General features: G+C 35.7%; 1 protein-coding gene across 1 annotated transcript; it reads right to left on the bottom strand.

Annotated features, from left to right (window-relative positions):
* Window positions 1–332: 332 nt before the first annotated feature.
* Window positions 333–4,787, bottom strand: LOC107800438 (amino acid transporter AVT6A). The gene is made up of 6 exons (XM_016623606.2): window positions 4,367–4,787; window positions 3,514–4,038; window positions 3,229–3,381; window positions 2,809–3,012; window positions 1,595–2,060; window positions 333–901 (listed from the first exon to the last, which is right to left on the bottom strand). The coding sequence occupies exons 2-6, from the start codon at window positions 3,941–3,943 to the stop codon at window positions 763–765; spliced, it is 1,392 nt and encodes a 463-aa protein (XP_016479092.1). The 5' UTR covers window positions 3,944–4,038; window positions 4,367–4,787; the 3' UTR covers window positions 333–762.
* Window positions 4,788–14,942: the final 10,155 nt, after the last annotated feature.

Below are 14,942 nucleotides of genomic sequence, written 5' to 3'. Positions count from 1 at the left end.
TCTAATCTATCAAATGACAAATTATACTTCACCATTGAAATAGTTTTGCAGATCCTTCAAAAATCGTTCTATTGGAAGTGCAACCCACTTGAATTCCTTTCAGAAGATGAAGTTTTTATGCTTGTTAAAGGAAAAATAACAAGAGAGTGAAAACCGCCCACTGGATGGATGATTACTTATGTTAAAAGAAAGTAGTAATTATTATAAGAAACGGTTGACAGAATTTCACTCACTCCTTTCACCATAAAAAAATCTCCTATGAACAAAAGCACCGACGCCAAAGAAAATAATAACAATACAAATAAGTTGAATAGTACTAAATACCAGCCAACTAGAAAGACCGTCTAGCGGACAATGATATTCATAAAGGAAGAAAAAATCCAGCATGTGAATATTACATCAAACTCAACCAAGGGAAACAAATACACAAAAAAATAAACGTATATCATACAGGAAACTGAAGCCATATCCAAGTTGAACTTGCTGTGGCTTTTGCATTCAGTTTACACATCATCATCTATGTAAGACAAACTGCCACTGGATATAGTGTACAAGAATGTCGAGCCATGCTTTGATACATGTTGAGCAAAGCTACTCAAATTTTGTAATATAGCAGTATTTATACACTTATTAAAATGCGACTCCAGCAGCTTCAAAGAAAAGCACCATTTCCTGAACCAGTATCATCTTGCCTTCGCTCTATCTTCACAAAGGAGTACAACTAATACTTCCACTTCCTCTGTTGCACAGGCACACGAGAAATCACTCACGCGGTGCTGAATTCTTTTTAATCAAGGCATAGGCGTCGCTATATATGGCCACCAGGTTCGAAAAGACAGCAAGGACAATCATAAAAATACACAAGATCCTGTCCCTCTTAGTTGATATGCCGTACCGATCCCTGGAACAGAAATACAAACAATTCAATAAATGCTTATCTGATTTAGCCATACATCTGGAAGAAGAGGGTGGTGGGCTTCGGAAAATACAGAGAAGAAAATCTATTGCAAATATAAATATAAAAATATATCTGATTCTGTAGATCTTATAGTTCTGAATGTAAAAACAACAAATTATTTAATCCATCAATTGTATCAGTGATTGAAGCTAGTTGTCAAGATGTTGCAGAACCATCCTTTAATTGTATTTAACCGTGCAATATCCAAGAACCTCCATATTTACTACCACAGAATTCACAGATGTGACCTCTCTCTTAACCACGATCTCTTTCAATTCACAACTGTGAAAACACTTGGATAACAAAATATTCTTAGCCTTTTGACCAACTCTTCTCCCATACAAGTTAGATGTCTGTGTTGTTAGTCTCACATTTCGCTATTTATAAAGGGAGAGAAGGTGGATAACAAAATATTCTTAGCTTAATGGCTTTCTTGACTGGAGGGCAGAGTAAAAATGTGACCACCAAAATTTATGAAGGGCAAATTAACCATATGCGCCAGCAATGATTTTCCTCGGTTCCCGTTCCCATAAAACTCAGTGCTTGCAACAAGTCAAGCTATTATCCAAGTTTTGGATTTGCAAAGCATCAGTTAAGTAATACTTGAAATAAATTGTCAAACAGAAATGTGATTACCTGAGTGTAATAGCAGCAGGAAATATGAACCCAATGCAAACAGCAGCAGTTGCTCCAGTGAATTGGAAAGCATCCCAGATGCTTGGGATGAAATTCGCCCCCAAAAAGATGATGGCAATGAGCCCACTGCTTAAAAATGCAAACCTCGAATTGTCCAAGGTTAGAGGCCTCGCAGAGGGAAAGAGAAGGCCGTCCAAGTTAAGCCGCAGTGGGTAGAAAACAATGGGAAAGACAAGCATAAGGTGAGCAGCATAGCTGACACGCACAACATCATTAAGCAGGGAGCCAAATGGAATTCCAAGATCAGCATCAAAGTTGGCAAGCACATCATCAAGAGTCGCATCGCCAAATAGTAGAAATCCAAAAAGGCTTGTCAACACATACACACTTGAGCAAAGAGCTAGCGCACTTTGCACCACCGCTCTGATCTGCCTGCCGTCTTCAAGTTCATTTTCTATGGAGTGAACTGCAGATGTACATTTTTTAGTCTAATATCTTGTGGCAAGTCGTAAGATGGATGTACAGTTAACTTTCCATTAACAACTGCATCGTCCAGATTGACAAGCATGCACATCAAGGAGGAAAATTCACATAGGATATTATAATAAGTCAAATAGAGATAATATAAAGTGGAGTAGACAGTTGAAAGTACTATATCGAGGCCAAAGTAGTTATAAGTAGGATCATTTAAGCTAATAGGAATTCTTGATGGTTTCGCTACCATTCATAGACACAGATCAAATCAAGAGGGATAGACTAACAGACAAAAGTATGAGAATAAAATCATAATGCAAGGAATAATGACCTTGAGAGATGATACATTTGAGTAATTCTTTTGATCGATATGATATACTTGAGTAATTCAGATGGTAATCATCAACTAATGCACCACATAACCAGAAATTTTGCATTAATAGTACTTTCAATATGATAAAACATTTTGCACTAAAAAAGTTCGAGATATGCAAGACTCGTTCTACTAAGAAGTCTGAAAGTATAAGATAAGAATACAAAAGCTACGGAAAGTATGTAGCAAAGATTAATGAAAAGCAATTACTACAGACAGCATAACATAAATGTTTTTACTGTTGAAACTTGAAACTAAGTGTTCCTTATCATAAAGCATTAGCAGTTCATCATTCATTACTCAAATATCAGCCAAACAAAGTAACAGCAACATCTTAAAAAAGAAGAAGATATAATTGGGATATTACCATTATAGTGACAGATGTATGCAGTGACAAGTACAGGAACGACAGTGAAGAGGTTGAGGAATGATGTCAGATCATGAAAATCGGGAAGCAATCTGGGCATAAGAATGGATCCATTTATCAGCTTGAATACGGTGATTCCCACAGTCACGACCAGGAATACAACAGCCAAGGCAACTGATAATGCGGATGTATATCTCAATGAATCTGTAATGCCAAAATGAGGAACTTAATATCGCTGCATTTTGCACTTAAAATACAAAGAGATGGCGCTACTGATATTGAGATTAATGCTGTACAGAAAAACTTCTATTTAAAGGAAAAAGGACATACAAACTTATATATGGGAAATAAAAATAGCATGAAAGGATTGTATAACTAAATATAATTCAAAAAGCTTATACATTTCCGGGAAAGGATTACCTATACGCTTTAAGCAAGCCAACGGTGCAAATACGCCAAGGGTGGTGACAAGAAGAACAAAGAATCGCCCATTCCACCAATGAACCCCAAACCAACCTTCCAGGACACCAGCATGGTGCGTTCCACTTGAAGCTGTTCCGGAGAGAACGTCACCTTTACAATGAGAATATAAAGAGAGTGTCACAATCATCATGGAATTAAACGAGGGTAACAAAGTAGTAAACTTGGTACTCATGGAAGCTAAGTCTTTAAGGCGTCGGTAATCAATTAGTAGTTCACACCTACCTATGATAATCATGTATACAACAAGAACACCAATATTATTAACTAGTACACATATTTGAAGCAACATCTTCCCATATTTTCCAAAAGCATCGCCCATAAGACCTCCATAAGAAACTGATTTCGAAGTCCTACTAAACCTGATTAACAACTCAATTGAAGCTTCTGTAAGGAAAGCCATCAAGATGATCATAACAATCCCAGGAATGAGTCCCAACACCTTCATAGTCGCGGGCAAGGCCATAATTCCAGCACCGACGATTGTGGTTGATAAATTAAACACAGCCCCACTAAAAGAAGCCCCATTGAACTCATCGAATCCGCCATCTTCCTGGTGCTTGGTAGGCAATAATGGTGATTGCTCGTCAACCACTGCTTGTTTGCTCTTTCTTGATTTCTTCTCTTTTACAGATTTAATGCTTCCAATTGTCATGTTTCAATTCTGAAGTTCCTATAGCTGAAAACTAGAAACTTTACCAACTATATGTACAGACCACCTTACACTTTTTGGTCCCTCTAGAAAAAAATCTGCACATAGCACTTAACAAGTATCAGTATTTAGATTCTAATATCCATTTCTGAGATTTCAAACATTCTAAAACAATAATTAAACCAGTGAAACAATTATTAGGGAAAAGTCCAATTATTGACATAAGCTAAAGAGTCAAAATCAAATCCTATTAACTACAATTAAGCCCACTAAGAGGTCATCAATAGTTTCAACAACAACAAAAAAATACTGTATCAATTTTTTTAGACCAATTAGGAGGTAAGCAATAGGCAGAATTAAATAAAGCTTCTCCAAAGCAGAATCTATTCAGTTTGCTTTAAAGCGTACAGATTACTAAAATCATACCTGAAATGGATTGAAATAACTAAAAAGCAGGAGGCTTTGAGATAAATCTTCTTTTGAAAAATTGAAGAATAAATCAAGAACCCAGAATAGAATAAATCAAGAAAAAATCAGCAGCCACCTAGAAAAATATTGAAGACCAAGAACCACAGGGTCTAGATAAAATGAATAAACTTTAATGGGTTTCGTGTGTTAATATACGAAAGAAATAAGCAGAGAGGGAGAAAGGAGAAAGCTTCACGCAATGAATTATTGAAATATTTCTAATTAATACAAACAAAATGTATTGTACAGTTTTATTGACTACGACTTCAACAAGAAAATAGAAAAGTCGGCCCTTTGATTAATTTTTATCTTGAATATGGCCTTGTCAATAATTTTCAAGAAATGGTTTTTTTTCCTTCTTTTATATTTTTCCTTCTTTAGATTAAAGGCGATACCTTTATGTTTTTTATTTTATATTTTCCAATAGAAGGATGCTAAATGCCGTACTTGTTAATGGGTTTTCTGCCCTTCAATTTGAAAAGCTTAAGATTACTGGTTGCTGTTGAAGATACAGAAGGAAAAGGTTTGTGTGTCGTTGGTTTTATAATGGAGATTTTTTTCGACAATAAATTGTGTCCAATTGTTGATTGAGTTGGATATTTGTCTTCTCAGGGTAACTACTTATTGCGCCTTATCAACTCCAACTCCTTTCCTACTCAACATTTAGTGGGCGTTTGAACATAACAATTGTAAAATTCCAAAAAAAGTTGATTTTTTTTTTAAATGAAAATGGTGTTTGAAATTTAGAGTTGTGTTTGGACGTGAATATTATTTTCGGTTGTTTTGAAGTTTTGTGAATGATTTGAGTGAAAATTTTGAAAAATAGTTTTTTAGAGTTTTTCAAATTTTTCAAAATGCATCTTCAAATGAAAATTGGAAATTTTATGAATAAACGTTGATTTCGAAAAAAAATAATTTTTTTTGGGAAAAAGGAAAAAATTTCTTATATTTAGACGGGCTCTTAAAAAAGCCCGTTTGGACATAAGATTTTTTTTCACTTTTTTCGATTTTTTACCTTTTTTTAAATCAGTGTTTAGCAATAAAATTTTCAATTTATACTTGAAGATGAATTTTTGAATTTTTCGAAGATTTGAAAAATTCTAAAAAGCTATTTTTTAAAATTTTCACTCAGATCACTTACAAAAATAATACAAAATTATATCCATATCTAAACACAACACTAATTTTTAAATAATATTTTCAATTAAAAATAAGTTTCACTTTTTTCGAGATTTTACAATTCTTATGTCCAAACGCCCACTTTTAATTTTAACATCTGAGAAAAGAGAATCCTTATCGGCGTCAAATTTATTAAAATCCCTGACATGACCTCAAATAGGAATTTACAAGAATAGCAGTTGTCTACTCCTGACTTTATAATTCACACGTGTGGACAAGTTTTTTGACGTACATAGTACTTGGTTAGGTGGATCGGTATTACACGCACTCATTTCTTATTCACATAATAATATGTCTAATTAAATATAGTAGTAGCAAAAAAGGCATGTCAAAATGTCTTTGTACTATTTCGAGTTATTCACTTTATCCTCAATTATAATTTAAATCAATATATATCCTTATAATTAGCAAATAATCTCGTATTTTTCATTGCTACTAACGAAGCTCATGCGCAAAATGAATGGATTTTATTTATAAATACTTTAAGAAAGAACTTTCAAATTTACCCAATATAATTTTGATTATAGTTTAAAGCTACCCTCCCATTACAGATCTTTTAGAGGTCAAGGATAAATACAGTATTTTTTCTAGCTGCAGATAATATTAGATTAAGTATAATATAGGACAAAATCACTCACAATCAACGAGCAAATTTAACCTTTTCCTTATAAAAAAATAAGACGACGTTGGATTGTGGTTGTATCCCTTATTATATCATGGACACTCTTTTTTCATCTAGCCCTCTGCAAAATTGAAAGATAAGTCCAGTAAATTCATAACCCTGAAGCATTAAATAACAAAAATGTAAATGAAAATGAAAAAGAAATAAAAAATCCTAATCAAGCCTTCATTTAATCAAAGTACCTTCCCAATCAAAGGTAGGCCATTGATGTGTTTGTCACGTAATTGGCATAGTTAGACGACAAAAGTAATGGAGTACAAATTATGTCAATGACGGCAATTATTTTAAAAAAAGAAAAACAGACTTGGCCATGGTAGGTATACTAGTTTTAAATTTTAATTAATTATTAACCACACGGTAATCAAACTATTATTCTAACATAAACGTACGGATGTGGTTGTGACAAGTGCTGAGAACGTACTGAACTACTGACTAGATTAGAAAGGAATCAAGGTAATTTACTTCATTGGCTAATTGTGATTCATTAAAATGGACTCCTTATTCTTGTAATCATAATCTTGTTGCTTTTATCTTCGATTAGCTCACTGAGAAATAACACTAGCCAAGCATTTGACAGTTTTGAGGAGCTCAAATCAATTTAAATATTGATTTACTACGACATTTTTTTTTCAATTGCTCTTTGATTTTTATTAGAAAAGTATTGTTTTGTCATAATTATTCTTCTAATTTCAAAATACATACCCTAAAAAGTATGAAAATGTCGGGTTGGGTTAGTTTCAGTTTGAGATTTTTTTTCCAACACCAAACTAAATAAAACTAAACTATAGTGGAATTTTTTTTTTTATTCGATTTGACTCGAATTATCGGGTTGGTGCGATTTGTCGGTTTCATTTGTACACCCTACAGCATCAACAATCGGACAACCTAGTATTGGTTAATTTTCACAAGTATTATTCATTACTAGTCCGTAAGATATGTTGGCATTTTCACATGAGCCATTGAGCTGCGTAGCCGAAAAAGTATATAAAATTTATATAATTTTTGTATATAATATACATAATGTATACATATACAAAAAAAATATAAATTTTAAATATTTATTCGACTATTATTTTTAAGGCGGCTATACAATGTCATTTTTTCATTATTTATTACTAGTCTTTAAGATATATTGGCATTTTCACATGAGCCATTGAGCTGCGTCCGTCGAAACCGAAAGGGACCATTTAAGGCAAGGTGGATGCAGCGCCACGGGAACATATTCTTACATCAGTTTGATATTACTTTATGTGCGAAAGCATTTGTTTGATCATTTGTCCCTACAATAATAGCGTGTACGTAGACCTTACCCCTACCATAGGGAAGAGAGGCTGTTTTCAAATAGACCCCCGACATCCTTCCCTCCAAGAACTTCCCATCTTGCTCTTGGGGAGACTCAAACTCACAACCTCTTGTCTCATTTGTCCCTACCTTTTTCGTAAAAAGTTCTTTACTTTTTTTTTTGAAGGATAAGTACTTCGCAAGACGGATTCAAGAATATTTAAATTTGATTAACATAGTATTTAAAATTTTAATACTAAATTTATCGTACTTTTAAAATTATAAATTTAATTTTTGTTAAATGTTTACATATGTTTAATGTATTCATATAATTATGTTTCGTATAATAAATATTGCATGCATTTGAACCTATTGTTCAAGGGCTGCATCCACAACTTCGAAATACTTTTTTACAGACCTTTCTTTTTTGAAATACTCACATAACTTTTAGTAAATGACATCAACCAAAGGTGCATAAGCTTTCCCTGTAAGAAAACCTTTTCTAATGAACTTCCTGAAGAAGAGTTTTATAGTAAAAAGTTGTCGAAGGAGGTTGAGGATCGTTTTACAGTACTGTTGGAGAAAAAAAAAAAGGAAGTCCCTAATTTAATTAGTTTCTTTGCAAGAAAAGAAAGAACATAAATTACTGGATGAAGAGATCAGTGTCTTCCTAGTTAGATAAAAAAAATTTAAAAAAATCATTTTTTTGTTTGATCCAAAAAATATTGAAACATTTCTGATTATATCAATTAATGAAGATAAAGAGGTAAATCTCAGCTAAGTATAATTAAATGTTGGATATTTGGTTTGGGTCGCGGATTGCCCATATGGATTGACCCTACCCATTTAAAGGAGATAAAACCTAAAGAGGTTACCTAGGGAGGTTAAAACACAGATAAAATAAAATAAAAAACTGTTGCACGTTAGAGAGAAGGGGAACTTGGGATAGAATATGAGCGGGCAATTTTTTCCTCTCTTGAAACTCTTCTCTCTCTTTTATATATATCTTTATTCTTCAATAGAGAAAGATAGAAGACCTGAAGTAATTCTCCCTCAAGAAAACACACTGCGAAAAAGGTATTTAGATCGTGAACAAAAGTTCTGTTTCCTGGAGATTCAGAATACGATTTGGGGCAATTCCTTTGGTTGTGAGTTCAACAGTTTTTGCTACGTCAATAAGGTACACAACTTGTTGTTCTCGCCCCGCGTTTATTAATCTAACAATGGTATCAGAGCCACCGTTGTTTCTCTGCTAAAGTACTGTTTGTAGCAACATATGTGAAAGATGATATGTTTATATCCTCCCTCTATGAACTTTAATGGGTTTGCTAGTGTTGCCAAAGTAATGTCCTTTTTAGGTTCAAACACTACTACTGCTTCACGTACTCAAAATTTTTAACAATCCCACGTAATGAGTATTTGAATCCTTTGTAAAATTGAGTTGATATTTTTTTTTGGAAGAACAGTAGTTGTGCCTGAATATTCTTTTATTGTCACAACACATACACCAATATCAAATTTGTTTTCTTGCCTCTGGTTCAATGAAGTTGACCGATTTACTTCACGTGACCAACTAAGCTTCGCATATACATTCATAAAACTGAAGAGAATGAATCCAGACAAACCATTCCATTTAAATATATTTAAGGACTGTGAGCGTAGGTCACTAGTCAAGTTATTTCATCACAGAGATCCATCCTCTCCACCTCCTCCAAGAATAAGTTAATATTCTTCATTATTTACAAGGACTTGGTAAACTGGACCTCTTGCTCATCCCACTTGAACTAATATTCAGTATGTTGATGAACTGTGCATTTAATTGACAGCTAGATATTATACATATTGGGATGGAATTATTTTAGGCTCTACTGACTAGGTGATAGAACTTCCATTGAATACCTTTGGTTTGTTATTTTAGCCCAAGAGAATGGGCAGTAACTCACTGATCTGCCTTTGAGCCACCCTCTTCTTGTGATTGAGGACGGAGTAGTAAGCTCGTAAGGTGGCACTGCAGCTTGAATTATCATTGCTGTTGGATATTTTCTGAGACTAGAAGCTTGTAAAAATGTATTTAGCTGTAGTAGAGACTCCACTGAGAGGAGCGCGGACCGTCTCATCTTAAACACTTGTACAATCTTGACCAGATATACTATATGTATATTGGATATTGTATTTTCTCAAAAATCTTGTTCAAAGTTGGAAAACACATAAGCAAAATAAGGTTATTTCCAGATTTGTTTTATAATTAATATACATTTGCTGACAGTAGATAACTCTTGTTTTATTAAATAGTAAATTTTGGTTAGTCTTAATCCCTTAAATTAACATCCTCCTACAAGCAATTGTGATATATGTTGCCACATTGAATGGTCGTAGCTATTCTTATTGTTTTCTTGGTCCTATTTCAGATATGGCTGAACAGGGACAAGTTCGAATTACTCCAAGTGGGAGTTCTCGAAGACAAAGAAGGGGACAACATAGAAGGGTACGTCGTTGCAGGACTTATTTCTATTATGATTCAGACTCGAAGCCTGAAGTCATCAGGAATGTCCCAAGAGCGAGACAAAATGCGTTAAGGGATCGAAAGGCTGAACGAAGGGAAAGAGAAAAGAAATTTAGGGAGTTTAAGGAATTTAAGATGGGCCCTGATGTTTCCGTTCCTGAACATGTACACCTTTTTAAGATAAAAAGAGCTGAATTGGCTAATTACGTAGAAATTACTGATTTGGAAGCATTAGCTTTTTTAGCGGACTCTCTTCGAGAGCCTTGGGGTGAAATTTTAACTGAGATTTATTATGATGTTTGGTCTAGTGCACCTTTTAGCGTATATGAGCAAGAAGTGTTCGATTGGTATATGAATGTCCTAGAAAACATGTAAACTGTTATTATGTATTTTATTTTAAAGAAATTTATATTATGTTATTTGTCTCACTAGTTACATACATTGTTTATTATATCTTTTTGTAATGGATTGAGACTTGATCACGCCCAACTATGCCTTATAAAAAGGACACGCGGACGTTGCAAATATAATCTGAGTATTTAGCCCAGAGTCGAACCCACAAGGAATTAACCTATCAATTACTCTCGTTAGACTTACTAAATTTTACGGAATCAACTTCCCAAACGTTGTAAATACCAGTTGAGGGTATTTCTACTAACTACGAATGAATGTAAATAAGCAATTGAAAACTAACTATGATTGAGTTGTAAACAATTAAGAGAAGGTCCTAAATTTATGATTTCACCTATTGACGGAATCCCTTTCGGTTATGTTTCACATAGATTCACCTAATAATCTCTATCAATCATGAGTACTCTTATTACCGTAAATCTCTCCCGAGTAATCACGACAATTTACTAGACGCATTCTCCCGAGTTACGCTAGCTGGCTTTGTTTATTACAGCTCACTTTAGATTACACCCAAGGCTTCGTTATCCCTAATCCTACCTTTAAACCCTCAGTTATTGATCCCTCATATACTTTGGGAGGTTCAACATCAACAATTACCTAAATATGCATTCTCTCCCGAGTTATGTACACTAAATAGGCACAACTAATTGAGGATCCTGTCAATTAACTACAATATGCACGAAGTTGAACAAATAGAGATTTAAACTGGGTAAATTATGTTAACATAACAAGAATTTCATCCTTCAATAGGTTCCATCAAAATCCTAGACTAGGAAATTAGCTACTCATGACAAAACAAGATAAAACTACTAAATTATTCATAATGGGTAATTGCAAGAAAATAAAAGGAGATAGAAAAACTCTAATATTTGGTTGATCTTCTCACACTTGTTCTTGCCTTCAAAGTAGTCTAAAAACAAGCTTAAACATGTCTTGGGCGAGCTTCTAAAGTTTATAAGGGTTTGGAACAAGTTTTTTCCGATTTACACTTTGGTCCCCAAACTTTCTGGCATGTGAACAGTTCACCGCGGTCGCAACAAGACCGCGGCTCGACCGCGGTGAACGCTGAACATTCTGCCTCGAACACTTGGTCTGCTGCGGTTCCACCGCGGTCGTGGTGGAATTCACTCAGTCCATTTTTTTGCTTCTTTGTGCTCGGGTACTTCTTGATTGGGCATTTTCTTCACATTATTGCCTCCAAAACATTCCTTAGTGCTTCCTCATTTAGAATATTCCTTGTGAAGCAAAAGAACACCATTTAGAGCATTTTGTTATCAATTTACCTATAAAACAACAATAAAGCATGGTAATATTAAGGTGTAAATATCATCTATATAGCCTAATATCAACACCCCACACTTAAATCATTGTTAGTCCTCCAGTAATCCACCACACTCTATCAAAGTTCCTTTCCTAAGCTTTTCCCTTAATGACTCACACCTTGAACAATTTACCAAAGTTGCACCTAGTAGTGAACAACCTTGCCTCAAAAGTCGAATCTCTCGTACCATGCAACATTAGCACTTACTCAAACTACTCTATATAAGAGTCAAGACTTACCTTTCCTTTGTGAATCACATGCCCTCACATCACACAAGAGTAGTTCCACATATAATGATATTTAGACCAATTAGGAACTTAGATAGACACAGTTCGCTCACTCTCAAAAAGAATATTCACATGCCACAAAGATGCACCATAGGCTTGCCCGTAGTGTACTACTCTACTGATCGAGCCCACTAAGTCTAAGATCAATAGGACTTCACTTGGTTGTAATGTAGGCTAAAGGACGGGTAAGATATATTTGGATATAATGACTAATCTCCCTAAGCACTTTTAATACAAAACACATTAACATTCCATATCATTCTTATGTCAACCAGACATTTTCCACAATTTATTTATAACATCCCATTTCTTTAGGTGCATTTGCATCAAGCTACCACTTATCAACCATCATATTTATTCACAAAATTTTGTTTGTTTTTTTTGTTTTTTTTTTCCGTAGTGATTCTTCTTTTATTCTTCAAAACTTTGCACCTTTTCTCTATTTCAATAGTTCCACTCAAAAACCAAACCACCACCCCACACTTTTGCATAATTTCAATACCATGCAAGTGCTAATGGGAGGTAAAAGGGTTCAAACAGAAGGCTATTCAAACAATTGGGTAAGGTTCGCAATGTGGTTGCCAAAGAAACATGCTTATAGGCTCAACGGGGTTAACTAAGATGTATTACATTTAGGTGGGTTTACGTTATATATATCTGGCTTAACAAAGAAATGCCTATATCACTTCTAAGACTGAATGAAGCTACTATTTTGCTTTGCAGACACACAAGGCAAGTTGTAGACATCAAATGTAAAGCATGGAATGCAGTATAGCTCACACACACATGACACATGACTCACTCCAGATTGATTTATCAAGACATCCTCTTTTGAGTGTTCAAGTTAGCTACAAACATACAACTTTAAGGTACTTTAGCAAGATCCAACCATTGAGACTAGGCGTTACACTCTAGTGTCGATTGTGTTTAGATGTACTAACGCCAAGGGATTCTCTTACTATTTCAGCTCTTAGCCCATCGATGCTAGCTAAAACAAATAAATAAAATAAACAAAAACTACATACACCCGGTTCACGCTAAACCCTTGAAAAAGAATCGTGGCCCCAAAAAAAACAAGGGGGAGTTACTACACTACCTAAAAATATCTTTTTGGTCTTTTTTCTAGACTTACTTCCCTCAAGAACTGTTTCAAATATCCATCATCAGGAAGAGTGCTTATATTCTTTTTTTCCCGACTTAGTCCCTCAAGAACCCCGTCGAAAGAGATCCATCGTCAGGAAAAGTCACTTACTTACTTTAACTTACCTAATGAGACTATTACTCAAAACACCAAAAACAATTAAAGCAAAACATAAAAAGAAATCAAACAGCCAAATTGTTACAAATATATACATACATTGAAGTATCCCCCACCCCACACTTAAAATGTAGACACGTCCTCATGGCATACAAAATTAAAGAACAGTGAGGTAGAGGAACTTCCCTGAAAGATCACTCCTGATCGGAGACGGTGTCTGGGTTCACATTGCAAGCACGACCCAGAGCTCTCAGCCAGCTTAAGAATTTCTTCTCTGACTTCACCTGCCGTTCAACCACCGCATCTACGTGGGCACCCAAATTAGTGACTGAGGTATGTAACCCAGCCATCTCCTGCTCCAAAGATGTCATGCAGGTTCTCCGGCGGGGCTGTGATGGGCCTGCCTCGTCCACTCTCGGAGGTGGTGGGACCTCAGCTGCCTCAGCATCATCATCATCATCAGATTCATCATCTGATTCATCAACATTCACCACTGGCTCTATCCCAATTCTGATTTTTCTTGCTAGGAACGGGGCTTTCAGTGACAATTTCCCATCAACCCTAAGGTCTTCCAGGACTCTAGCAAGACGGCACAACCTGATAACTAGAGAAGGGAAGTAGAAGCCTTTGAGTAACTCAGGTGATCTAATGAGCATCTCGTCATAGAGGAGTCGGGCCACATCAAAATACCTATGAGACATGAAGCAGTAGATCGCTGACGCCCGTGGTAGATTGACATTAGTCGTGTTGCTGGAGGGCAACAACCGACTGTTGATAATAGTTATCTGACACTTAGCCTCCCAATTGAGAGACTGGGAGTTAAGTGTGATCTTGGGCTTTATCCATATGTATTCTCTGTCTGGCACATAGATAGTTTCAAGAAGAGTTCCCCACAAGGCACCTGTTCGGCTAAAAGTACGATAATTATCAGATTCCCCCTTGAACACTGGCAGCCGGTACACCCTGCGGATGGCCTCGATGGACGCATTTACCCGTGTATTGTGTACAGTAACAACTCCATTCTCATGTTCCAGGCAGTTAGCATAGAACTCCCTTACCATCTAAACATTGGCCTCCTCCAGTACCTCGAAGAAGATATCCAGTTGACACCTCCTCAACTCATTGAAGATATTCGGGAATTCCACCTCTAAGGCGTCTCGGTCAATATGCACCTCATGTAGCAATTTCTTAGCTATTTTTGCATTGTACCTATCCTCCGCCGGTTTGGAGACAAACCTAGTGCGTCAAACTGTGGCGCACTGGCTTGCCCCTAGCTCTCGAGGAGCTTCCTGGTCCACTAGCGGAGGACCCGATGTTGCGTCTCTTCCTAGATGGATTCATTGGACCTGTCAAATAGAGAAACGCCTATCAGTGAGTGTGTGAAATATGTGACTATGGGTGGTTACTCAGACTTCACCACAATCATGTCACATTAGCCCTTTTAACGCCATTGGGGCAATTTCCCAAACACCTTGTGGGCAAGACAATTTCTTCATACACATAGCCCGTATGGATACATCCAAGCTTCCCCCAAATCAAAGATAGACTACACCATCACACCCCACAATATTTAGTGCAATCACCCACAAACCTCCACCTTTCCACCACATTA

This window comes from Nicotiana tabacum, chromosome 3, assembly GCF_000715075.1.
Source record: "Nicotiana tabacum cultivar K326 chromosome 3, ASM71507v2, whole genome shotgun sequence".
Lineage (NCBI taxonomy): Eukaryota > Viridiplantae > Streptophyta > Magnoliopsida > Solanales > Solanaceae > Nicotiana > Nicotiana tabacum.
This window is presented reverse-complemented; position numbering and strand designations above follow the sequence as displayed.

Excerpts from the sequence above, each read along its gene's own strand:
- LOC107800438 (XM_016623606.2), bottom strand. The coding sequence starts at position 3,943 with ATGACAATTGGAAGCATTAAATCTGTAAAAGAGAAGAAATCAAGAAAG. Across the intron at positions 2,061-2,808 it reads ATACATCTGTCACTATAATG|TTCACTCCATAGAAAATGAA; the intron begins GTAATATCCCAA and ends GTACATCTGCAG. Across the intron at positions 902-1,594 it reads CCTGCTGCTATTACACTCAG|GGATCGGTACGGCATATCAA; the intron begins GTAATCACATTT and ends TTTCTGTTCCAG.